The sequence below is a fragment of the Monodelphis domestica genome, chromosome 2 (genome assembly GCF_027887165.1).
Source record: "Monodelphis domestica isolate mMonDom1 chromosome 2, mMonDom1.pri, whole genome shotgun sequence".
Classification (NCBI taxonomy): Eukaryota; Metazoa; Chordata; class Mammalia; order Didelphimorphia; family Didelphidae; genus Monodelphis; species Monodelphis domestica.
This window is the reverse complement of record NC_077228.1, coordinates 35,426,288-35,453,299: the sequence shown is the minus strand read 5'-3', so window position 1 is coordinate 35,453,299 and position 27,012 is coordinate 35,426,288. Positions and strand designations below refer to the sequence as shown.

Sequence of the window (27,012 nt, the reverse complement as noted above, 5' to 3'; positions counted from 1 at the left end):
TTATAGAAGTATCATTTGAACAGGATTCAGAGAGAAGAAGGGAGAGAGTGCCTACCCCATACTTCTCAGGTTCCAGCAAGTTCTTTAAACTTTGTGTTCCAGAGCCTATTCCAGTACTTGGTGTGAAGTAAATGCTTTATAACATTCATTAATCAGGCACTTATTAAACAACTACTACGTGTTCTAGGCACTATGGAAGTCGTAATATATACACATACAAATGAAGGAGATGATGAAGAATAGCAATAAAGGGGATCAGGATAAATCTGTTTTAGTGGGTAGCTCTTAAAGCGAACCTGAGAGGATTTTAGGAATCCTGTGAGGCAACTGGAAGGAGGGAGAGAGAAAGGAAGAGGAAAAAGAGAAAGAGCGAGGGAATGGACTTTTGAATCAGAGCATGTGGTTTCAAATCTTGAATATTAATGTCACCCCTGTGGCTTTGGAAAGACACTTCTCTGACCTTCCTCATCTTAAAATGAGGGGCAGGGGTCATTCAGATGACCTATCAGGTCCCTTTAAGCTCTCAATAAATGTTCTACTATTGTGACCCAATTGGATTATATAGAGCCAGAAAAGCTCATACAGTGACCAACATGGTCATTGGAAAAAAGTGATCCTCCTCTTCAGATGACTTATTGGCACCCTTTTAGCACATTGACTCTGTTGCCTGATTTTTTGATCTAATGGGAAGAAAGGTAGTTCTAAACACTAGTGATTCAGGAGTGAAAAAATTTCTTTTCTTAAAAAAAGTTTCAATTCCCATGGAGAATATAGAGCAGAACATCTTAGGAAATAAAAATGTGCTTGGTTTTGATCACTTATGATTTTTCTTTTATTAAGCATTCTATTCTGCCATAGGATCCCTGATTTTGATAGTCAGTGGAAAGTTAGATTGTCATTTTAACTGTAAGTTGTGTTGCATTATTTGTAATTTAGCAGGTACCTTTGAATGTCCTAAATGAGTTCATGTGTCTTCAAGTACCATAACAGTTATATATCCTAACATCTTTTTATTTATAAATACACATATGTGAGTTTATTTTGACATGTTTCTAACACGTGTACTTTCATATTTTTGTTTGGATTTGTTACTGTAATTTCAAATCATGCTAAAAGTTTTCATTAGGCCAAGTCCAAGTGCAAATTGAAATTTACTTCTGAATAGCAATGAAAATAAATAGATTAGACCTTCAACCAGTTGTATTTACATTAGGAAGAATCCTTAACCATATGAAAAATGCCAAGGGCTTGCAGATAGATATTCATCTGGTTTCCCGTTTCTTAAATAAGAAGTTGACCTGCCTTTCTGGTGCTTCCCTCTGATTCAGTGGAGACAGTGTCCCCTATCTCCAAAGGAGAATGGGCTCTTACTTTACCATCTTGCATAAAGTTGTATGTGAATGCCAATAATTGATTGATGTGTATCCTCTTTTACATCACCTTCTAATTACCCTTCTTTCTCTGTCTTTATCATAGACCTCCTGATTTGCATCTGCTAAAGGAAGGACAAAGGTATGATGGTTGAATCAAGATCTCATATATTCAGTATAGCCACGGTTCAAAACCTTAGGCAAAAACCAGGTGATAGGAGCTCTTTGATTTCCTGTGCTGATGCATTATGGAAGTACCCCATTGTGCCCACACAATGAAATGTTTGACCTGTTCAGCTTTTTCTTTTGTGTTGCCCCAGCAGGATAGTTTGCTCTGTATGATTTAGTGAACAGCTGCTCCTTCCTGGGAAGTCTTAATTGAACCTGTTGAAATCTGACACAAACATAACTCCTGTTCTTTCCATTCTGTGTTCTGCAGGTCTTTGTTAAATAGATTGTTCCAATTATATGTGTTGAAAGGTTTTAAAAAATCTAAATTTGCTAGAGATTTTCCATTTATGTAATCATTTGAAATAATATTTTAGATTCCTGTTTTTTTTTTTAACTTAATAATTTCTTCACTGGGCTGTGGCCACTTCTTAGAGTGTCTCTCTTACCATACTGTTCCTTGTTTGACCCCCTGACCTCCCCACCCTCAAAAAAAGAAAAAACAATCCTGGTTGGTTATTAGTCACTGTGTAGGTGCAAGATATATGGAGATTGAGTGGGTTAGAGATCTTTATCTAACGATGCATAGCTCTAACATGGAATTTTAAAGTAATATAGAAAAACATGACTGCCACCTCCCAGCTGAACATTTTTGTATTGATTCCTAAACTATGAAAGGTGAAGAGATTCTAGATTTCACCAAAGTATACTCATTCATTTTTCCTCTGACCTTAGACATAGTCATAGCATGGTTTGGGGATAAATTCTGAGTAAAAAAGTACATTCCTGGCTGTCATCCTCTGCAAAAGTACCACCTGTTCCCAAAGGAAAAAAAAATAACCCCCTCAACAATTCTTAATCTGTTTAAATGATAAAAACAAAGGAAGAAAATGTCTCCTTTTGTTATTGGTATGTACTTTTGAATTTCTTTTTTATTTGCTTTTTCTCTTGCTCTATTTTGAAGATGTTTTGTTTGTTTGGTTTTTGACTGGCCCTGTGACTGGTGTTGGGAATTCCTGTAAGGAAACTCCCTCTACCCGCACTAAGTGGCACCTATTCTGCAACTTCAAGCCTTAGAGTTGCCTTGAGCCCCGGTAAGAGATGAAAGTGACCTTTGAAGGTTGCATAGTGAGGAGGATTCAGAGGCAGGGCTTCCACCTAGTCTTTATTACAAGGCCAACTGTTGGCCTGCTACCCCATACTGCCTTTCACTCTTTGGTAAAACAGGACCTTAATGACCTCATCTTGCTCCTAGTTTTTCTATTTCTTCGGCTGTGGTAGTCAGAGCATCTTTTGTGTGTCAGAATTACAGAACATTTTCTGTTTTTTACTTAACCATAATCTCTATTTTACCTTTTTTAATTTCAAATGAAATGGCTCTGGAATTTTTTTTTTTGGTGAAACTAGTCATTAGAGTCTCCAAAGTGAAAACTAAAAGAAAGTTCTATAAAAGTTTTGGCAGGAACATGTTTAAAAATAAAATCTCTCCCTGTACTCATTGAAAAGCACATGTAAAGATTTACAAGTTAAGTCTTTACTACATCTTAGCATGTGCTTAAAACTTTTTACTTTTGAAAAATGCAAAATGTCAACAGCTTAGATAAGACTGCTTTACTGTGAGCATGTTTTTCCTTCTTTCCATCTTTCCCCTCTGCCCCACAGTGGTCATTCTGGTGAAGAAATCAAGTTACGTGATGAAGCTGTTAAATCATCAGATATCGAGAATCCCAGCTGGTCAAAAAGCCAGGATGAGTCTGGTTCCTCCAGTACATACAGTCACAGTAGCAGTGATGATGAACAAGGATTTGTTTCTTCTCTTCTACCAGGAAACAAATCAAATGTAGCCCCTGGAAGGCAGCAGCCATACCCAAAAAGCATTCTGAAAAAGAGGCCTGGCCAGAAAGCCAACTCCAGACACCAAGACAAAGACCAAAAAGCAGCAGATGTGGCCGAGCAATTGAGCAGGTGTACATTAGATGGCCAGGAGAAAGCCAGCACTTGTGCCCTTTGTTTTCATGAGGAAAATAGCTATGTTTCCCCAGATTTTTCCTCAGAAAAATCAAAAGCTTTGGCAAATTCTGAAGATGGTTGTGACAGATCACAAGTAACTCTTGTAGGCATAAGCAAAAAAGGAGCAGAACATTTTCGAAGGAAATTTGCAAAACTGAATCTAGGCCAATCGGGTACCAGTCCTTTGCAGATGGGTTCTGCTACAGCCAAAGCAGGCTTGTTTGAAACCCTCAAGGAGACTTTGGTAGAGTGGAGGACAGAAGAAACATTAAAATTTTTACATGGCCAGAACTATGTCCCTGCCACTCTCACAGTCTCCCCATCTACTCCTCAGTCAGAGAATGAAAGTAGGGGCCAGGAGGCCCTAATACCAGGACTGGAGAGTCACACATCCACAGTGACACAGCTGTCTCAGAACACTCTGGACCAGGCTTTGCCTTTCAGCAGCTCGGGTACAGCCATGCACCCTCTACCCAGTTATGAGAGCCTAAAAAAAGAAACTGAAACACTGAATTTAAGGATTAAGGAGTTTTATAAAGGAAAATATGTTCTGGATGAACAGCCCCCTGAAACGGAAACCACAGACAAGGTATGGCTTAATACCATGGTATGAGAGAAGGAGAGATGAATTTAAGAGAATACAGAACTCCTTTTTTATCCCAAATCTTTTTGTTCTTTCAATTTAAAGATGAACTATGCAATATAGAAACACCCCCTGAGGCCCCAAAGTATAGACATTTTAGCCCTTTTCAATCTTGCTGAACTCTGCCTGATTCTGTCCCCAGGTCATGGTGGGGGCTTCCCCCAACAGCTCCAGGAACCTTTCTGCCTTGTGGCAATGAATAGCCTACCATGATTCTGTAACCAGTTTTCATAAATGGAGGCTGTTGTTCTGCTCTGCAGGGACAGCCTAGAAAGTCAGGGCAAAGCTTTCCTCAAGAGCAAAGTTTTCCATGAAGTGAAATCTCAGAAAAGACTTCTTCGTTCCATTCTTTTTTCATGTGCTGAATCAGTCCCTTTGGCGCTGTTCATTTGGGAGATATGCAATGGTTGGAAGCTTTAGTTGAATGTTAAATGTGAGCTTAACTTTGTTCATCTATAGGACTCCGAATATAGCAAGAATGGCAGCTCAAGCTTTAAAATGATGGAAGAATTTTGGAGAAAATTCTATCCTGTGTAACATAAATTATAGGAGAATCACAGACTGAGTCACAGAATCATCAGCCACTGACTTACTGTGGCCTTAGGCAACTGGCCTAACCTTGTAGGATCCCAGGGCCATCATCTGTTATTAGTTGGAGAGTTGAACTCTACCAGCTCAAACTTTTAATGAAACTTTTTTTAGAGGTGTGGCTATCAAAAGATAGATTGGGAAATGAACTGTTAGTCACCATGAAGAAGGGCCAGATCATTTTATCTTGAGTTTTACCATAAAAACATTTTTCATTTCTGGGATTTTTAAAGTCAGGGTTAGGAATATGTGTGTGCTGATTGACACAGGAGCTTTATTCAAAATTTAGGAATAAATGTTATTTGCATAAATGATAACCTGGCACAAGCTCAAGAACGCGTAAATGTTCTTGTATACCAAGCATGCTATACCACTTTTTATGCTAAAGTGGTAGAGACACTGATGTCCAGTTCATGTTAGTATGTAGGACTAAGATAGCTGTGAGCCCTATGAAGATGAATAAAGTTGTACTTGATATTTTGAACTTTTATATTCATTATTTTTTTTAAAAAATTGTTTTTTAAAAGTATTATCTTTAATTGTAAAACTATCCATTATGGATTTTGTAAAATGTTGTTTAAAATTCTTTTTGTTATTCTCCATTTTTAAAAATGCAAAATAAAACTGTATTTCTTCTTTGTTTCTTAAAAATGTGATTCAGGCTGATCCCACATTTCCACTCATAGATTCGAGTTCTCAGAACCAGATTAGAAAGCGCATCGTGCTTGAAAAATTGAGTAAAGTGTAAGTATATAATAATTTTTGAAATTTATGTAACAATTTGGAGCTTTGGCAATTGGCAACACATATTCTGCTATTTTGAAAAATCATTTTAGAAAATGCCATATATACTCAAAAATGGATTCCTTCCATTGTGAAGCAGTTCATTAGTTGAAACTTTGGGTAGATTTTTATAATATTGGAGAGGAAGGGAAGATATTCTGTGGGAGTCAAAAATTAATTGGGAAGTTAAGGTTATTGTAAGTAAAGAATGTGTTTCCTGGTGACTGTCATTCTGTTAAGGAGAAAAATAAAGTAACTTAGATTTTAGGGTCTTTGGCTGCTCTACAAAAAGTTATCCCCATTTAAATACCATTCTGTAGTAGACATGTTATACATCACAGTTTCTCCAATGTGGCTTTTTAAAAAATTACTATAAAAATAAAATCTTAACTGTTTTTAATCACTTGATATACATACAGGTTACACTTGGCACTTGAATCTTTAGTTCCTTTTTTTCCTTTTTCTTTAGAGCCTTAGAATCGTGGTTTTAGTGCTAGAGACCTTAGCAATCCTGCAGTTTGCCTCTTCCTCCATTTTCAGGTTCCTATAAGAAGAAAATCTTCATTGGCATTGGAATTAGACTATTTAATGTGGAGGTAGCTTTGAATGCTGGGACTGCCTTGGCTTTTCTTCCAAAAGAAGCTTGTTGAGGAAGTCACCTTTCTGGAATGGTTATGATAGCTGCCATCCAGCCGCTTTCAAAGAACTGTCCAGTTCTCATTTTTATACTGCTTAGAGTTGTCCCCAAAAAGTTTCTGTTGGCCAGAGATTTCTTTTTGGGACTTACTTGTTTTGGGTGTAATATTTGTGTCGATAGTGTTTGGGCTATGTAGAATTCCGACATACTTCTGAGCATTGTTAGATTTTTAAGCAACCTTTGTATAAAGCAAAGGAAGTTTCAGAAATGTTATTTTGGAAAGCAATTATTTGGTTTTTAAAAATTGTTTCCAAATGAAAATTTAAATTGTCTTATTTGCCACGGGCTTTTTTTGACTCGGCATTGTACACACAATTTGTTGGAAAGAAAGTCTCTCATTTTGATATTTAAAGTCAATGGCTGGAGCAGCTAGATGGCATACTGGATAGAGCACCAGGCCTATAGTCAGGAAGATATAGATTCAAATCTAGCCTTACCTTTCCTAATTGTATGACTTTGGGTAAATCACTTAATTCCATTTGCCTGTCCTTGCCCTTCTGTCTTAGAGTTGACATGATAGAAAGGATTTTAAAAAATAATAAGAATATTAATGACTGATGGGCAGCTGGATGGCAGAGTGGATAGAGTGCCAAATCTAGAGTCAGGAGGACCCACATTCAAATTTGACCTCAAACACTTTCTAGCTGTGAGACCCTGGGCAAGTCACTTAATCCTGTTTGTCTTGCCCTTGCCCTTCTGTGTTGAGTTATTAAAAAGACAAAGTAAGAATTTTTTTTTTAATCAATGAATAAGGGGACAGCATTGGTGACTCAGTGGATTGAGAGCCAGGCCTAGAGACAAGAGGTCCTGGGTTAAAATCTTGCCTCAGACACTTCCTAACTGTGTGACCCTAGGCAAGTCACTTAACCCCCATTACCACTCTTCTGTCTTGTGGTTCCAAGGCAGAAGGTAAGGGTTTAAAATAATGAATAGAGTTTTTTGATGGAGAAAGTGGGATTGGTGGGAATTGGAGGAGGACCAGAACTGTTGTTTCATTGTTACAAGGAAACTTGGTGAGGAGATTCTATGAATTGGTTAGACTTTCCTGCATTTATGTAGTCTAAATCTGTTTATTTCCACAGGGAAAGCATTTGTTAGGCTTTATGTTAATAATTGTTGTAAAAAATTAATAGTCTCTAGAATAAATGAAATTCCTACAAGTCAATTATTTAAATCTCTGTACTTACATGTAAACCAGCTCTGTCTAATTAGATGGGAACCATGTGGTATGGCTTCCTTCCACAACTGTCCAGGGCATATGTCTCCCAGGAGAACACCTAGTAATTGTAGTTAAGTTGTACCTTGGTTAATGAAAATCCTTGTTTCTAAAACTAGAACCATGTAGCATTTATTTCATTGAAGGAATACTGTTCTCTTGAATGTTTTCTGCAAGAGAAATGTACAAGAATGAGCCATACTAGGAGGTTATTAGCAAATCTTGTGAGCTTAGATGAGAATTGGAGACAGAAAGAAGAGAAAATAGGTGCCTTGGCACTCAGGGTGGAGGTGGTGGCTTTGATTTTGATGTCAGGAAAAAGACCAGACCCCTAGAGGCTTGACAGGCTCAAGACCCAGATCCTATCTTGACTCTGTGTTCTTCTCTCATATGTATCTCCTACAAACCTAGAAATAAAGAAATGCCTGTCAGAAGGTGCCAGTGTCAGAAACAAGATCAGAATGTGCCAGACCCTGGACAAATGGCCTCCAGGCTGCCCCTGTCCTTCCAGGATCACTTTATAATCCCTTCTGGAAAGCAGCAACATCCCAGCAGCATACCTCCCTGCTCACAGAACCCAAACATTGCTGTGTGTCTAGGCTAAATCATGGAAACATTCTAGAATTGCCTCCCCAAAAAACAGGCATAGATTCATTATGTCCAGAAATTACAGAAATAAATCAACAATTAAGAAAATATTTTTAAAAGAAAATAATTAAAGCATATTTGTTATTCTTTTCAGATTTCCTGGAATCTTGGGTCCTCTTCAGGTTACATTAAGTGAGATCTACACAGAACTTAAAAACCTCATCCAGACTTTCAGGTTAGTGTAAAATATGATAAAGTTTTTCTTTTCCCTTAAATTGCCCTTACTGAATGCAGAAATTAAATACACAAAATAATAATAATACATTGTTTACCATAGTTATGAAGTCAGATGGTCTGTATACAACCACATTTGTATAATTGATGGCTTGCAAGTTATTCTGGTTTGTAAAGAAAACACTTGAAGATTGGTTGGAAGTTTATGTTTCAATATCACCCTGAGAAATGAGGCTTAGGGATGAAAAGACTAAAGGAAGTCTTGTGAGAATGGAATAATTTGAACATATCTCATATTTATAGCGTTACCTTCTCTTAGAAGGACTTCTGTGTCACAGGATAACTGTGAGAGATTTAGAAACTGAGACTGGGGCACTGAGGTGGCACAATGGATAGAAAGCAGGCCTGGAACTGGGAAGATCTGGGTTCAAGTTTGTCTTATATATTTCCTATCTGTGTGATTTTGGGCAAGTCAGTTAACCCCATTTGCCTAGCCTTTGCCCTTTTGTCTTAAAGTTGTTACTAAGAAAGAAAGAAACAGGCCCAAGAGTCCCTCATCTTCCTTTCCTGCCCTTCCAAATTTCTCCTTCCTCCTAACTTTCTTATTTTTGTCAGTAATGCCATAACCAGTCACCAAGTTTTGAAACTTAAGTGACATCCTTGATTCCTTTCTATTCCCTCTCCACACATTTATCTAATCAATTGCTAAATGTTTTTGTTTCCGTTTTCCCAATGTCCCATTTGTGTATTCTCTCTATGAGGTGTATGTCAATCTGAGGAAACTGAGTCTTGCAGCATGAGGTGATTGGCCCAGGGTCAAATGGCCAGTGAATTTCTGAGGCAGGATCCCTGACTCCAAATCGAAAACCATCAACAGGTGTTAAGTATGTGATCATGTGGGTACAAGGCACTGCTAGTAGGTTCTGGGGACCCAAAGAAAAGAAGCAGATAGTCCCAATCCTCAACAAACACAAATATTCCAGTTATATGAAACCATAAAATTATTTTATAATGGATTTTATGTGTATTTAAAAGGTGGTAACAAGATTTCTTGTTTGTGTTTGCTTCTGCATGTCTGTGTGTTTCTTAGGTTTCAGTGATGCTCTTTTCTTTCTTTTCTGTGTTTGCATCTTGGTCACTTCCTGCTAACTCTTATTCCCCACAACCACTCCATCCCAAAGAAGCCCTTCCTTATTACAAATTGCTGTATGTCTCATTCCATACTAGGAGTTCATCATCTCTTGGACAAGTGTTTGTTGCCTAAATGAAAGATCACTTTTTCCTTCTAAAGGTTTATACTAAAGCCCTTATCTCCATATTCCCAACTATGTTTCAGCTTTCCTTCTAGACTGATGCCTTCACTTTCTCATAAAGATGAAGCTCCCTTTCCACTAAGACCTTGATATGTAAGGAGAGGGCATTGCAGTAATCGATCACTTCCAGGCCTATAACTGGGATAATGGAGTAGGTTCCCCCTCATTGATCCCTCCTCCCTTTTCTCTCCCTTCCTTCCCTCCCTCCCCTCTATTCCTTCCTTCCTTCCCTCCCTTCCTTCCTTTCTGCCTCCTTCTTCCCTCCTTTCTTTCCTCCCTCCCTCCATTCCTCCTTCTCTCCTTCCCCCCTGTTGGGGAGGTTCTCAAGGGAACTCCTGCCTAAATACAGGTTGAACTATGTGTACTCTGAAGTTCTTTCCAATTCTAGAATCATGAAAATGGTGCCGGATTGGAGCTTAGAAGACCTGAGTTTATGTCTGTCATTTATTAACTTGGTGATACTGAGCAAATCACTTTTCCCCTTCTGGACCCCTCATCTGGAAAATGAAAAGGCTGAATTAGATAACTTCTGAGGTTTCTTCAGGCTCTATGTTTTAATGAATTAAAATTGCACTAAGACTTCTGGGATATCATGTATTGTTCTGAGATTCCATTTTCTTGATGTATTCCATTTTGGTTAATTCCATCATCATGGAATAACTGGAAATAAAGGAAAAACACTGATAGCTAATCAGTGATATGGTTTTAGTCAGCAAATGTTAGACAACTGTTGGGGATAGAGGTGGTAAGAAATATGTTTTAAAAGTGTAAAACAAGATTCTTGTCCTTAAAGTTACATTCTAGTTAGAGAAATAAGTTTAGCATATACAATAATGAAGAAGCACCATAATAACTCACATTTACATAAATGTGAGTTGAGTTATTATAGTACTTTATTATCTTATGTGTGCGTATGTACATGCATATAATCTTATTTGATCCTCATGGTAGCCTTGTGAAGAGCATGATGTCTGTTTGCCTCCATTTTATAAATGAGAAAACTGATGCTGAGAGTAGTTAAATGACTTGCCCAGGTCACATAGCTAGTAATTACAAGTCTCATGCAGAATTTGAAAGCGAGTCTTCCTGATTTCAAGTCTATGACTCTATCCACTAAGCCACTTAGTATAGAATTAAGTAAATGCTCATTTGCATGCATGATCGCACAGGGAAGAAAATAGAGTAAGACCAAAATGGGATTGCATTTCTAAGCTATAGCAAAAGGCCTTGGATGATAGTAGGAAATAGGACAGGAGGGAGACCTCTCAAAATGAGCTAGGAAATTGTTTCTTTTAAACTCTTCCTTTAAATTGGCCTCTTGTTTTCATGGCCTTCCTATATTAATGTATCTATTAACATATGTATATATGTTTCTGTTTATTAAAACAGAAATAACTTCAGTTGAGAAAAAGCAAAAATTATTATAGAGTAGTTATCTCCAGGTATGAGGGACATTCTAAGTGGTATATAGGGTGCCTCTGAATTCCAGACATGATGTTTCCAAATTCCCAACAACCTGGAGGAGTCACACCTGTCAGATTCAACCCCATATAGTGAATATAGTACTTGAGACATCAGTGTATCTGATCAAGTCTTGATTCAAATTTTGAAACATCATTCCTTCTCTTTGTGTTCCTGTTCCTTTTCCTCTTCTATTATGCTTACAGAGTGTAATAAAAGTAGCCTTATTCTTTTTTTTTTAATTTTATAATATTTTATTTGATCATTTCCAAGCATTATTCATTAAAGACAAAGATCACTTTCTTTTCCTCCCCCGCCACACCCCATAGCCGACACGTGATTCCACTGGGTATCACATGTGTTCTTGATTCGAACCCATTGTCATGTTGTTAGTATTTGCATTAGAGTTTCGTTTAGAGTCTCTCCTCTGTCATGTCCCCTCAACCGCTGTAGTCAGGCAGTTGCTTTTCATCGGTGTTTCTACTCCCACAGTTTATCCTCTGCTTATGAATAGTGTTTTTTCTCCTAGATCCCTGCAGATTGTTCAGGGACATTACACCGCCACTAATGGAGACGTCCATTACGTTCGATTGTACCACAGTGTATCAGTCTCTGTGTACCATGTTCTCCTGGTTCTGCTCCTTTCGCTCTGCATCCCTTCCTGGAGGTCGTTCCAGTCTCCATGGAATTCCTCCACTTTATTATTCCTTTGAGCACAATAGTATTCCATCACCAACATATACCACAATTTGTTCAGCCACTCCCCAATTGAAGGGCATCCCCTCATTTTCCAATTTTTGGCCACCACAAAGAGCGCAGCTATGAATATTTTTGTACAAGTCTTTTGGTCCATTATCTCTTTGGGGTACAGACCCAGCAGTGCTATGGCTGGATAAAAGGGTAGACATTCTTTTGTCGCCCTTTGGGCATAGTTCCAAATTGCCCTCCAGAATGGTTGGATCAGTTCACAACTCTACCAGCAATGAATTAATGTCCCTACTTTGCCACATCCCCTCCAGCATTCATTACTTTCCTTTGCTATCATGCTGGCCAGTCTGCTTGGTGTGAGGTGATACCTCAGAGTTGTTTTGATTTGCATCTCTCTGATCATAAGAGATTTAGAACACTTCTTCATGTGCTTATTAATAGTTTTGATTTCTTTATCTGAGAACTGCCTATCCATGTTCCTTGCCCATTTATCAATTGGAGAATGGCTTGGATTTTTGTACAATTTTATCTCTTTATAAATTTGAGTAATTAAACCTTTGTTCGAGGTTTCTATGAAGATAGTTTCCCAATTTGTTGTTTCCCTTCTGATTTTAGGTACATTGGTTTTGTTTGTACAGAAGCTTTTTAATTTGATGTAGTCGAAATTATTTATTTTACAATTTGTGGCTCTTTCTATGTCTTGCTTGGTTTTAAAGTCTTTCCCCTCCCAAAGGTCTGACATGTATACTGTTCTGTGTTTACCCAATTTACTTATGGTTTCCTTCTTTATGTTTAAGTCATTCACCCATTTTGAATTTATCTTGGTGTAGAGTGTGAGGTATTGATCAATTCCTAATCTCTCCCACACTGTCTTCCAATTTTCCCAGCAGTTTTTATCGAATAGTGGATTTTTGTCCCCAAAGCTGGGATCTTTGGGTTTATCGTATACTGTCTTGCTGAGGTCGCTTGCCCCCAGTTTATTCCACTGATCCTCCTTTCTGTCTCTTATCCAGTACCAAATTGTTTTGATGACTGCTGCTTTGTAATATAGTTTAAGGTCTGGGACTGCAAGGCCCCCATCATATGTGTTTTTTTTTCATTATTTCCCTGGATATCCTTGATCTTTTGTTATTCCAAATGAACTTTGTTATGGTTTTTTCTAAATCAGTAAAGAAAATTTTTGGGAGTTCAATGGGTATGGCACTAAATAGATAAATAAGTTTGGGTAGGATGGTCATTTTTATTATATTGGCTCGTCCTATCCATGAGCAGTTAATGTTTTTCTAATTGCTCAAGTCTAGTTTTAGTTGTGTGGAGAGTGTTTTGTAGTTGTGTTCATATAGTTCCTGTGTTTGTCTCGGGAGATAGATTCCTAGGTATTTTATTTTGTCTAAGGTGATTTTGAATGGGATTTCTCTTTCTAGTTTTTGCTGCTGAGCTGTGTTGGAGATATATAGAAATGCTGATGACTTATGTGGGTTTATTTTGTATCCTGCAACTTTGCTAAAGTTGTTGATTATTTCAATTAGCTTTTTGGTTGATTCTCTAGGATTCTTTAAGTAGACCATCATGTCATCTGCAAAGAGTGATAACTTGGTCTCCTCCTTGCCTATTTTGATGCCTTCAATTTCTTTTTCTTCTCTAATTGCTACTGCTAGTGTTTCTAGTACAATGTCAAATAGTAGAGGTGATAATGGGCATCCTTGTTTTACTCCTGATCTTATTGGGAATGCATCTAGTTTATCCCCATTGCAGATGATATTAGCTGATGGTTTTAGATATATACTGTTTATTATTTTTAGGAACGACCCTTCTATTCCTTTGCTTTCTAGTGTTTTTAATAGGAATGGGTGTTGTATTTTATCAAAGGCTTTTTCTGCATCTATTTAGATAATCATGTGGTTCTTGTTGGTTTGCTTGTTGATGTGGTCAATTATGTGGATGGTTTTCCTAATATTGAACCAGCCCTGCATCCCTGGTATAAATCCTACTTGATCATGGTGGATGATCCTTCTGATCACTTGCTGGAGTCTTTTTGCTAGTATCCTATTTAAGATTTTTGCATCTATATTCATTAGGGAGATTGGTCTATAGTTTTCTTTCTCTGTTTTTGACCTGCCTGGTTTTGGAATCAGTACCATGTTTGTGTCATAAAAGGAGTTTGGTAGAACTCCCTCTTTGCTTATTATGTCAAATAGTTTGTATAGTATTGGGGTTAACTGTTCTCTGAATGTTTGATAGAATTCACTGGTGAATCCATCAGGCCCTGGGGATTTTTTCTTAGGAAGTTCTTTGATGGCTTGTTGGATTTCATTTTCTGATATGGGATTATTTAAGAATTCTTTTTCTTCTTCTGTTAGTCTAGGCAGTTTGTATTTTTGTATATATTCATTCATATCGTGTATTTATTGCCATGTAATTGGGCAAAGTAATTTTTAATGATTGCTTTAATTTCCTCTTCATTGGAGGTGATGTCCCCCTTTTTGTCTTTGATGCTGTTAATTTGCTTTTCTTCTTTCCTTTTTTAAATTAGATTGACCAGTACTTTGTCTATTTTGTTTGTTTTTTCAAAGTACCAGCTTCTTGTCTTATTTTTTAAATCAATAGTTCTACCACTTTCGATTTTATTAATTTCTCCCTTAATTTTTAGGATTTCTAGTTTGGTTTTCTGCTGGGGGTTTTTAATTTGATCGCTTTTGAATTTTTTTATTTGCATTTCCAATTGATTGATCTCTGCTCTCCCTAGTTTGTTAATATATGCACTCAGGGATATAAATTTGCCTCTGATTACCGCTTTGGCTGCATCCCAAAAGGTTTGAAAGGATGTCTCGCCATTGTCATTTTCCTCGGTGAAATTATTAATTGTTTCTATGATTTCTTCTCTAAGTAAACGATTTTGGAGTATCATATTGTTTAATTTACAATTAGTTTTTGATTTGGTTTTCCATGTACCATTACTGATCATTATTTTTATTGCCTTGTGATCTGAAAAGGCTGCCTTTATTATTTCTGCTTTTCTGCATTTGTGTGCCATGTTTCTGTGACCTAATGTATGGTCAATCTTTGTGAATGTGCCATGTGGTGCTGAGAAGAAGGTGTATTCCTTTTTATCCCTATTTATTTTTCTCCATGTGTCTATTAATTCTAATTTTTCTAAGATTTCATTCACTTCTTTTACCTCTTTCTTATTTATGTTTTGATTTGATTTATCTAAATTTGATAATGGTTGGTTTAAGTCTCCCACTAATATGGTTTTACTGTCTATTTCTTCCTTCAATTCTCCTAGTTTCTCCATTAGAAATTTGGGTGCTATATTATTTGGTGCAAAAGTAGCCTTATTCTTGAAGCCTTTTCTAATCAATTGGTCCCTTCCATTTGAGTTGAAAATGATTTAATTTGGATAAAAGCAAGGTAGAAAAAAAATGAGTCAGCAGTATCCTTACTAGGCGCTAACCTTTAAATGTTTTTTGGGAAGTTTTCTTCTGAGACTTTTATGAGACCAGTTTGTCTCTAATAGTGATTGCCTTGATTGTTTACTGCAAAGTATCTTTTACCTATGGATTTAGTCAGAATTGTTTAAAATGACTAACTCAGAAAGTTGGGATCCTCCAGACTTACTTCTGGAAGAGAATGCCACCACAATTGTTTGTGTCTGTTTCTAGGCTGAATCTTTAGTGGACTTTTGAAAGTAACAGATTGATGACACTTGCTGGTGTTGAGACCTTGCCAATCAATACTCATACTGTGGTAGAGTTAATTGACACCAATAACTATATTTCTCTATTTAAGAACAAGGGCGATTGCTTCTGGGGCTTGGATCAATAAAGAGACCTTGTAAAGCATAAGCCTGAAGCTGCTCTCTGTGTTCTTTGAAGAACCTTTTCCCTTGTGGGTCAGAGCTGTCTTTTCCATTAGATGTCAGCACAGTAACTGGAACTTTACATGTTATTTACTTGTCATAGCGTTTCCATCAGAAGATTCTTAGTAATGTTTGTTGCTGACATCAGGATTGATCAAGGCATTTTAAAAATTCTGTTTCATTTTAGGACAGAAAACATTTAGGGTTGTTTTTTTTAAAGACTCATTTAGTAGCTATAATTGTATTTGGGAAATAACAGTATTTGTACTTAGCTATTTGTTTCAAATACTGCAATTTCACTAATTGAATGATAGAATGCAACTAATCTAATAATTTAATAAACATCAAGCTATGGATATGACAAAGGAAAAATTAAACAACTTGCCCATATGCTACCCCTGAAAATGCTGCATCTTAAGCATTTATATAATCTTTAAGTTATTTTTAAAAACTTTCAAGGCATTTAAAAACAAGAAAAGGGAGTTATATTTACTGGTCTTTATAATTCTGCCTGTTTAAACAACCCTGGTACTTTTTATTTGTTTTAAAATTGATGTCAATACAGCATCTATAACAGACACATATAAGTTCCTTTTCTATTACTTGCCCACACAGTAAGAAATTATTTTGGGAAAGAAACTAAGCAGGAATATATACAGAAGATAGCAGTCAAGAGGATGAAGGAACTGGAGACCATGTGATGACCTCTGAGGGAGCCTTGCTCAATTAGCCTTAGGAAAAGTCTTCACATATTAAAAGGGTGACCATCTAAAAAAAAAGAGACTTAATTCTGCTTGCCTTTGGAGCAATCAGGAGTAGCTACAGAGAAACATGTTGAAATTGATTGTTAGGGAAAATAGATTTAAAAATGAGTTATCCTAAAACAGAACATGCTGCCTCAGGTAGTGTTATCTCCATCACTGAATCTCTTAACCTGTTGGGATGATTCTTAGTTTCAGGTTGGATTTGATTGGACTGGGGTCTGGGAACTTGGATAAGAAAAAAAAAATTACATCTTTATCTTGATATCATTGATTTCTTTTGTGATCCCATTTTATCTTATTCATTTAAAAATATCATTTAGAGAAGGGGTTTGTAGATTTAATCAGACTGCTCCCAAAGAGAACAGTAACTCAGAAAAGGTCAAGAACCCTGGTCTAGATTGTCTCGGTGGTTTCTTAACTCTGTGATTCTGTGAAAGCTGGTCTTCTTATTATATTTAAATGCTAGAATAGTCAGTTCTTCTAGATCCCACTGGGTATATTGTGATTATGGGTATGTGTGCCTAATTTTACAGTTAAAACTGCTTATAGGAAAGTGGCCTATTAAAGAATTAGAACCATAGGGGCTTGCAGTAAATGAACAGAATGCTAAATAATCATTTCCAGGGTGACTCCAAACAAGATGTTAACTTTTTTTTACTGGACTAATTCCTTGGCAGTATTCCCAGAGCAATAATCTACCTTAAGGGAGCTGTTGGAGAATCCACAGCTGGTTTTTTGGTGTTTTTCTTTTTTTCAGTGCAACAATTACTTAGAATTCAAAGAACTTCTCAAGAATTCAAGTAGGTGAGAAGCATTTGCCAAACATAGAATTCTAAGGATGAAACTTGGCTTTCGAATGGTTTTAATGAAATTTTATTGAATGAAGATTTAGTCCTGCAGTCTTTGCAGTCCTTTTTTTAGTCCATTCTTTGCTGCCTCTTGAACTCCTAGTGCCCATTTTATTTATTCCAGAGTTCCTTTGCCCTTCTACTAAGGGCTGGGCAAGGCCAGAAGAGGAGGCAAAATCCAGCCAGTTGGTTCTTTGTCCTATTTTCTTTAAAACAAAACAAAAAAAAAAGGATGGGTTAGAGGTTGTAAATAAGTTTAAAGATAGGACTAAAGTTATTTCAATAAATACCTATGTAATTTCCATACCATTTCTTGGTTCCCATCTCTATTCAATTAGTATTGTTTGTGTAAAGGCAAAGCAAGATCATTATTTTGTTTGAAATGGAATGGCATTTATCAAATGAAAACTATATGCATACCATCTGTCTACTACTATATACCATGGTAGGCCCATAAACCCTTTCCTTTAACAAATACCAAGCAGCCTTTTTTATACTACCTGGCTTTTGTTTTCATATTGCTATAAATAGTATTTCATCTGGAAATAATGGAGAACTGATTTTTTCACTATCTAGAATGCCTCAGCAAATCCTCTGTTTACTTATTCCCTTCCCTTCAAGGATCAGTATGGAATAATAGTGTCACAACAGGGCTGCTGGAAAAGCTTCAGAGCTCACCTTGCATTAATGGTGCCTAGTGTCCAAAATGAAGGAAAACTTTCAGCTTCACCCCATCCTGGGCTTGAGGCATCTGAAGTAAATTGAGACTACTCTGCTAATGAATCTCTGTTACCTGTGATAATTCTACCTGTGATGGTGGAATGGTCTGCTTGAAACTGAGGGGACAGTACTGGGTGGAGGGCTTTAAAGGTGGATTGAATTAGATGGCTTCTGTGATGTCTTCCATTTCTGAAATCCTGTGATTTTACCATCCTGTTTCTCACTGTTTTTCAGGTTAACAAATAAAAACATCATTCACAAGCCCGCAGAATGGACCTTAATTGCTATTGTATTATTTTCAGTGTAAGTATACACTCAGTTGTTAAATTCTAAGTAATGTTATAAGTAGTACATGTGTGTGTGTGTGTGTGTGTGTGTGATGTCCAAAAGTCATGTATATTTGGAAGAATTTTGTTTGGAAAAGAAAATATCATTAGTTAACTTTTGAAACTAAATTGTAAAAGTTCTCTTTATCTTGTTTTACTCTTCTGTATGTTGGGAAGAATAATGCTTTCTTAAGTGATCTGTAGTTTTTGTATGCATATGCCCTAATCACTTGTATTTTTGCATTTTTAAAAACTTTCATTCTGCAGATTTTGTAGCAAGGGCTATTTCAGTTATTCCCTTTTGAAACAGGAAAATTTTGGAAATTGGAAAGATGGAAGGCAGACCTATCAGTGTGCATTTGGTATTGAATGAAAACGTTTTGGTGGTCATCCCAAAAGTCTTGTTGTTTAGGTATTTCTGACGTACTCTCCCAGCTGATAAGATTTCCTTTCTTCCACATATTTTATCATTAATGGCATCCCAAAAAATCCCTGTAGACCCTGTTTTCCCCAGTTAATATAAAATTTTAAAGTTCAATGCACTTAAAAGAAATAAAAACAATCCTGTTACACAAATCCACATAAAACATTTAACACTCATTCGCCTTTTAAGAAATCACTGGTGAGTTCTCAGGATGAGCCTTTCAAAAGGGTTAAAACCATCAAGTAATCTTAGTGTATTCTTCAGCTTGAACTACAAAATTGAAAAAAATCTTATTTCAGGGACCATTTCTTACCACACTGCTGCTGCTCAGGCTGCTTTGGGGCTTGTTGGGTCACTGAAGCCTGTAGGACATAAAAGTACTTAGCGGGCATTCCCAAGTCAAGAAGTGTCATGGGCCAACATGAGCCTGCCCAGCCCTGCTTGCATTTGCTTTGATATTGCTTCAGTCTGACACATTGTTCTGGCTTTACTGTCCCAAGAAAGGCTGTACCAGGGGCATTATTAGCACAGGCTTCAGTGAGCTGGGTCTGTCTAGGTCACCCTGCCCACCTACTGCTCATTTGATTCATTAAATCAGAACACAGAAAGTAACTTTACTTGAAGGCCTTGCTATAAATTTTTTATCAACCATAAGAACAAATCTATTGTCATTTTTACCATTCAAGCTTCCAGTTGACTTGGTAATTTTATGAAACAGATCTTATGAATTTTTCAGAATTTCTCACATTTCATGAAATTCATAATTTTTTTGTAATTACTTTGGTTACTAACAAAATATATTAGTGTCTTTGCTCACTTGCTCTCTGATGCCTTGTTGTAAACACTACAGAGAAATTATTTTAACTGTGCTTAACTAATTTAATGACTTTAAAGGAGAAATGGCATTTTTTTTCTGCCAAGTCAGAGACATGACAGTAATCTCAGAATCTGGCTTTTTAAAAGTCAGTAATTGATAGGATGTTTTCTTAAATATAGCCAGGTTGTCTTATAAGCATTGTGATGGCTGGGACAACCATTTCTCTTGTGAAACCATTGTATCCAATTTTCTTTGATCAGAGAAAACAAAATGCAAATGGCAGAAAACATATTGAAATCTTTAATAGGTCTTCTAAGTCTTATGTTCCTTTCTCACTTAGGATTAAGTGCAGAGGTAAGAAACCTTTCTTTTAGGAGCCATTGACTCATAAAAAATAGCAACTTTATTGAGTTTGGCTTTTATAGAGAGAAGTAATAAAACTTCATACTCACCAGCTTTTGAAATTAAGAGTATAAAACTCAGTTTCCTGAATAGTAGTGTCTTTAAGATGCATTGATATTGGGGGCAGCTGGGTAGCTCAGTGGATTGAAAGCCAGGCCTAGAGATGATAGGTCCTAGGTTCAAATCTGGCCTCAGACACTTCCCAGCTGTGTGACCCTGGGCAAGTCACTTAACCCCCATTGCCTAGCCTTTACCACTCTTCTGCCTTGGAACCAATACATAATATTGATTCTGAGACGGAAGGTGAGGGTTTATATAAAAGCAAATTGAGAGAAAGAAGAGAAATTGAAGGTGGTCCAAGAGTTGAGTTCATTTTTTTTATTGCCATTGCCCCCAGATAGAAAAGATGTTTTTTTTTTCCATCCAAGATTAGAACTCTTGAGTAGAATTATAATTATAATTTTGGGTTCTAGACTAAGTTACATGAAATATACCCTCAAAACAACTTTGTAGTGTATGAAAATAATAAAGTAACAAATGAGATTGAGGAAGAAGGGAAACTCTAGAACATATACCTTGGACCATTGTACTATTCGGGGAAGATAGAGACATAGGGAGATTTAAAAGCTGCTTTGGGGATAAAATGGAGTTGGATTGGGAAGTCCTCACTTAGATTGCCATCATTTGGGGGAAGAAAGTTGGTAGTTTCCTATTTTAAATAATTTAATTGCTTACTAGATGCAAAACTCAATAGTTTCTGTGCTGCTGAAGGAGTATATATATTTTTTTTTAAATAAACCCTTACCTTCTGTCTTGGAGTCAATACTGTGTATTGGCTCCAAGGCAGAAGAATAGTCAGGGCTAGGCAATGGGGGTCAAGTGACTTGCTCGGGGTCACACAGCTGGGAAATGTCTGAGGTCAGATTTGAACCTAGGGCCTCCCATCTCTAGGCCTGGCTCTCAATCCACTCAGCCATCCAGTTGCCCCCAAAAGTATAAATTTTTTTAAAATAATTACTTAAAACTTTTGAACTGTTAAAACCAGGGCCCCAGGGAAAAATGCTCATTGCCATACCCTAGTTATGGCTACCCCTTGCAAGGTTGTTAAGAAAATGCTACATAAATGTATGTATACTTGGATTTCAGTAATTTGACAGACCCCTATCATGATATCCTTGTGGTTCAGTTGAATAGATATCTATTAATTGATAATACAGTTAGGAAGATTTGGTGTTGGTTGAACCACTGGACCCAAAGATTATCAGTTCTGGGGCTTGGGTGAACAGGCAGGAGTTTTTCAGCATCATTATGCAAATCATGGTAATGACTTGATGGGAAGATATAGTCAAGAGGTACCTGGGATAGACGGATACAAATTGCTTATGATCTTTACTGTGGAAGAGAAGAACCAGGTGGAGGTCAACAACCCATTGGGATGATCTGGGTGATCTCTCTTTGGTCACTGCTTATATGTAAGTCCTCGTTGATAACATGCCACACCTACTCATCATACCCACCATTTTGATTCTTTGGAGATTATTATATTCCATGATTTGCAGCCATGTAACATCTCACAGAATATCAGGGTTTAAGGGATGGCAAAAGTACAGCTTATCTTCCCAGAGGAATCCTGTCTAAACTCTTTCTCCTCTGCAGCACTGGGTATAGCCCACTTTCCATGAGATTTCTGGCTGTGATCATAAGTACATGATATATACACATGTGTGTGTGTGAGAGAGGCCAGGATTATTCCTAGGAAATATTTTGGCAGCTATTTGGAAAACAAATGGGGGGGGGAAGAGTAGTAATAGAAATATATGTTGGGGGGAAAGGTTATATTGGGACTATTTCAGTGGGATAAATGATATTGAAGTTGTTTATTAAGGTCATCGTAAGGAGGAATTGGGAGAAGATTAAGATTTGCAGAGGTGACATTGACATAATTTAGTAATTACTTGATTGTAATTGATGAGAGATAGGGAAGAATCCATCCATTAGTCAGTGAACACTTATTAAGTACCTAGCATAGATGTGTGCTTTAAGAATATTATCAAGGATAGAAATGAGAGAGAGAAGAGAAGAGAAGAGAAGAGAAGAGAAGAGAAGAGAAGAGAAGAGAAGAGAAGAGAAGAGAAGAGAAGAGAAGAGAAGAGAAGAGAAGAGAAGAGAGAGCAGGCACAGAGAGAAAAGATGTTAATTAATTGTCCATTGTAGAGGTCCAGGCCCTGGACCAGAGTGATTGTAGGAGGGAATAGACAACGATGCAATTCACAAGATTTTGCAGTAGCTGATTGGATCTGGAGGGAAAGGGAGAAAGGTGAGCCCTAGAGAACCGTCAAAAATGAATATGTGGAGATAGAAAGAGGGTGAGTAGTAGAGCTACAGACAGGAATGGAGAAGTCAGAAAGAAAAGAAAGCTTATAAGAGGAGCTTGGAGCTTGGGATGTATTACATGTAGGTGGAGATGTCATATGGATCATCTCCACAGAGGTAGAAGTTGAAGCAATGGGAGTGTAGAGAGAGAAGCAGAGAGGACCAAAAAGAGATCCTAGCGAAATCCTTACTTTTTGTTTTAGAATCAATGCTGTGTTTTGATTCCAAGGATTAGAGTGGTAAGGCTAGGCAATGGGCCCATTGTCCAGGGTCACACAGTTAGAAAGGGTCTGAGGCCATATTTGAACCCAGGACCTCACATGTCCAGGCCTGGCTCTCAATCCATTGGGCAACCCAGCTGCCCCCTACATTGCCCTTAAGTCTGAGAGCAAGGGATGAAGTGGATGAGTTCTTGATTGGAGTATTTGAGTCATCAAGAATGTTGATTTACAGGTGTTGCATTCTTGGAAAAGCTTCTATCAAGATGTTGCAAATTGAAGCTGGTTTTCCAAAAGAAATAGCATTACAGTAGGGGAGGAGACAGTGTTCTGGAACAGCGTCCTGATGCCTGCCTTTTTATAGACATGATTAAAGACATTCTGTAGAGAAATGGGCTCCCCTGTACTCTTAAGTGGACCTCTTCTTCAGTAGTTCAGAAATCTTTGTTCTTGGTATAAATGCCTTTTCCATCTATACTGTCTGAAGCCAGGCTAATAATAGCCAGCATTGATGCAGGCCTTAAGGTTTGCGAAACACTTTACAAAGAAGATCTCATTTGATCCTCACAACTCTCCTGGGATGGAGGTGTTATCATTTGCCCCATTTTACAGGTGAGGAAACTGAGGCAGACAATTATAAAAGGACTTGCCCAGGTCTAACATTTGATCTACTTCCTCCCTTCCCTAGCTGCCTTACTGAAAGTGGGCAGTTGTTGGGGCCAGAAGAACTACCAAAGCCATCACCATGGGGTGACCAGGCCATGGACTGATGAGCCTCTGAGTTGGGCAAACTGTAAAGGATAATTTTAACATTGTGACCTAAACTATGTTAATTATTTGGTCGCCATGGATATCCCAAATATAAAAAACATGTAACCAAGTCAGCTGGAAATTTATGGTGATTTAACTGATATAGTGGAAAGAAATTAAGAAGAAGGAAGAAGGAAAGGGTGTAGGATTTTTCCTGCCCGGCCAGTGCCAGGAGGAAGACCAGAGGCTCTAGGAAGGTAAGGGTTTGGAGAGTAAGGAGGAAGGAATCAGCCTGAACTCCAAAAAGGGCTCAGCCAAGATGCCTGAACCTAAATCAGCTCAAGGGCAAACTCAAGATGTCGGAATGCTTAGCATGCTGCCAGCCAGAGTTGCCTCTCCAGGGAAAGAGAGAGAAGAAAGGAAGTGCTGTGCCTTATATAGACAGTTTTACGTCACTTTCCTGCATCTCATCCATACCAATGATAGCTTAACTTGACTTAGGACAGCCCAGGGGTCTGTTGGCTGTTTCTTCACATGTCTGTTGAAGGCCATTTCCTCAGATACTTAATCCTTCAGTATGGTGCAGACATTTTTTACCTTGTTAAACTAAGTAGGGTGGAGCAATGTAGAGTTCTCAAGACTTGATTCTGTTAGACCAAGTATCTCCATTGTTACTAATCAGGAAATAGCTAAATCAGATCTTTTAAAGTACGGTCTAAGTAGGGTGGAGTAGTTTTAAAATTCACACAGCCTGATGTTCAGGCCCATAGTGGAAGCCCCATATCTGCTCAGGAGGACCCTGGCCCCCAGGATATGCTTCACCAGCAGAGCCTTCAGGGGTCCATGGTCCCTTCCACTTCCTCAGGATGTGGTCCTCAATCAGTGGGATACCAGAGTAGTCATAAGAGCTCATTGTGCTTCCTTGCCACCTTTTTCTCCTTTTGAATCTCCCTGTAGGAAGCCCTCAGCCCTTACTGAACAAGTTGGTCTGTAATATAAAAACAAAAGGTCATGGTGGGCCTCAGCTGTCCTGTCACCAGTACCAAGGCCTGTACTGAGAATGTGGGAGCCCACACATAGTGTGAGTTGACTTCACTGTGTGGGGAAAAGGCAGGTTTCTTTCCTTTTTTTTAATTGAAAATTTAATTTAATTAATTTAGAGTATTTTCCCATAGTTACATGATTCATGTTCTTTTCCTCTCTCCTCCCTATAGCCAATGCGCAATTCCACTTGATTTTACATGTGTCATTGATCTACAAGACCTATTTCCTTATTATTGATAACTGAACCAGAGTGGTTGTTTAGAGTCTACATCCCCAATCATATCCCCATTGAACCATGTGATCAAGCAGTTGTTTTCCTTCTGTATTTCTACTCCCAGAGTTTTTCCTCTGAATGTAGACAGTGTTCTTTCTCATAAATCCCTCCGAGTTGTCCTGGATCACTGCATTGTCACTAATGGAGAAGTCTATTACATTCGATTGTGCCACAGTGTATCAGTCTCTGTGTACAGTGTTCTCCTGGTTCTGCTCTTTTCACTCTGCATCAGTTCCTGGAGGTCTTCCCAGTTCATATGGAATCCCTCTAGTTCATATTCCTTTTAGCACAATAGTATTCCATCACCAACATATACCACAATTTGTTCAGCCATTCCCCAACTGAAGGGCATCCCCTCATTTTCCAATTCTTTGCCACCACAAAGAGCACAGCTATGAATAATCTTATACATGTCTTTTCCCTTTTGATCTCTTTGGGGTACAAACCCAGCAGTGCTATGGCTGGATCAAAGGGCAGACAGTCTTTTAGCGCCCTTTGGGTATAGTTCCAAATTGCCATCCAGAATGGTTGGATCAATTCACAACTCCACCAGCAAAGTTTTGAAAGGCAGGCTTCTTGATGGCTAAATTGAAAGGAAGGAAGCATTGAATCTGCAGAATCACATTTTTCTCTCACATTTTCATGCTCTGTGTTGCTTCATAAAAGTGAATTTGCTGCTTTTTCCTGTCATTCTCACAGTAGAACATATTCTCTCATGTAGCAAGAGCTGCTTTTTTGGTGTTTGTCTTCTTGCCCTTAGAATAGTGCCTTTTACATAGTCAGTCCACAGACACATTCAACAAGCAGCCATTTAATAAGAGCTTATGGTGTGCTGGGCACTGTGCTCATTCATTGGTATTTGTGAGGTAAACTAAGTTTCTGGTGAATAGGACCAGCCACTTTGAAGGATGTTTACACCTAAAGATACTGGGGGAACAGCTAAGTGACTCAGTGGAGAGAGTACCAGGCCTGAAGACTAGCAATCCTGGGTTCAAATCTGGTCTCAGACACTTTCTAGCTATATGACTCTGGGCAAATCACTTCCCCATTGCCTATCCCATGCCTTTCTGTCTTAGAGTTGTTACTGAGACAGAAAGTAAGGGTTTAAGAGAAAAACCTAAAACCATAAAGAGACTGGTTTTTCCCAGACATACTGCATGAGGACATCCTTTAAAACAATCACACTCCTCGGAGCTTTTCTTTATTCATTGTTATCTCATTATCTTAGACTCTAGAAACACTCTACCATGGTCTCATGCTGTTTGCTCTGACCAGCTTTTTTTAAAAATTGTTTTGAGGGTTTACTGGACATATTCCTCCTCTCCTCGATAGGGACCACAGTGTGCATGTGTGCATGTATTTGTATGCATATACATATAGATACTCAGATGTATTACTGCATCAGAGTTCAAGAAATCTTTATTAAACCTCTCCCTGTGGCTGGTACTGTAAAGATAGCTGGTCTCTACCTTCAAGGAACTTACATCCTTGTACATGAATAAAGAAGTTAATACGCTAAAGCAGTGAGGAAAGAGAAAACATGACCGGGGGGAGAGGAATAGATCAGAAAAGGTTTCCTGGAGGAAAGGCACCCAAGATGCAAGAAAGTAGATTGTGAGAGGCAGTGATAAACAGGGAGGGTATTCTAGGCATTGAGGAACATGTGGAAATGTAAGGCTAGGAACACTGAGCAGCTGGCTAGTAGTCCAATGGAAGGCATGTAGGACATTAATAGGAAATAAGTCTGGAAATGTAGTGAGAATGTGGAGGGTTTTGAATGGCAGACCTCTCAGGCTGTACATACATAGAACATACCCTCAAAATGATAGGGAGCTGTTCCTTCATCCTCTGCTATGAACCTTTAGCCCAAGGGACCTTAAGAAGAGAGACTGAAACTCAGAGCCAGAAGTAAGCTTTGAGGGAGGATATCAGGATGCATAATGACCAGTAGAAATTCATACATGTGCTGTAAGACTACTCTTAAGAACCACGTGTATTTGAAATTGGCCAAGCATCAGGAACACAAATTACCAGCAGGACCAGAAGTCAAATAGTATTTGTACTTTAAATGTATTCATTCTACTCAAATTCGATTGGAGAGCTTTGGAAAATAGGCCACTCCCTTGAATTCTGGTAGGTTAATTGGACATTCCTGGAAGGGTTAGGTAAGCTCAGTGGGAAGCCAGAGAGAGGTTCATATGTTGTTTTTCATGGGGATTTTTAGCTATCAAATGTAGCAGAAAAATACCTATTCAGCATTACTAGCAAAGACTAAAAGGGAAGAAAAGACACGGGCCACTCCAACACGGACACTTGCTGTTCTCAGCTTATACCCCTGGTAGACTCTAATGGAAAGCTTTCAAGATAGTTTGCTAGAAATGTCTGTTTCCATTTTGTTTATTTGAACTGGCTGG

General features: G+C 37.9%; 1 protein-coding gene and 1 long non-coding RNA gene across 4 annotated transcripts in view; one reads left to right on the top strand and one right to left on the bottom strand.

Moving 5' to 3' along the window:
• The window catches only part of RPAP2 (RNA polymerase II associated protein 2), an 86,003-nt gene that overhangs the window by 24,045 nt on the left and 34,946 nt on the right, over window positions 1-27,012 (top strand). For all 3 annotated transcript variants that reach the window (XM_056815353.1, XM_016429830.2, XM_016429829.2), the window contains 5 exons: window positions 1,477-1,512; window positions 3,201-4,137; window positions 5,441-5,523; window positions 8,218-8,298; window positions 18,205-18,273. In XM_056815353.1, the coding sequence (XP_056671331.1) occupies window positions 1,477-1,512; window positions 3,201-4,137; window positions 5,441-5,523; window positions 8,218-8,298; window positions 18,205-18,273 (1,206 nt within the window). The remainder of the gene's footprint in view (window positions 1-1,476; window positions 1,513-3,200; window positions 4,138-5,440; window positions 5,524-8,217; window positions 8,299-18,204; window positions 18,274-27,012) is intronic.
• Window positions 17,260-19,309, bottom strand: LOC130457069 (uncharacterized). The gene is made up of 2 exons (XR_008916061.1): window positions 19,034-19,309; window positions 17,260-17,456 (listed from the first exon to the last, which is right to left on the bottom strand). It is a non-coding gene; the product is annotated as an uncharacterized LOC130457069 (long non-coding RNA).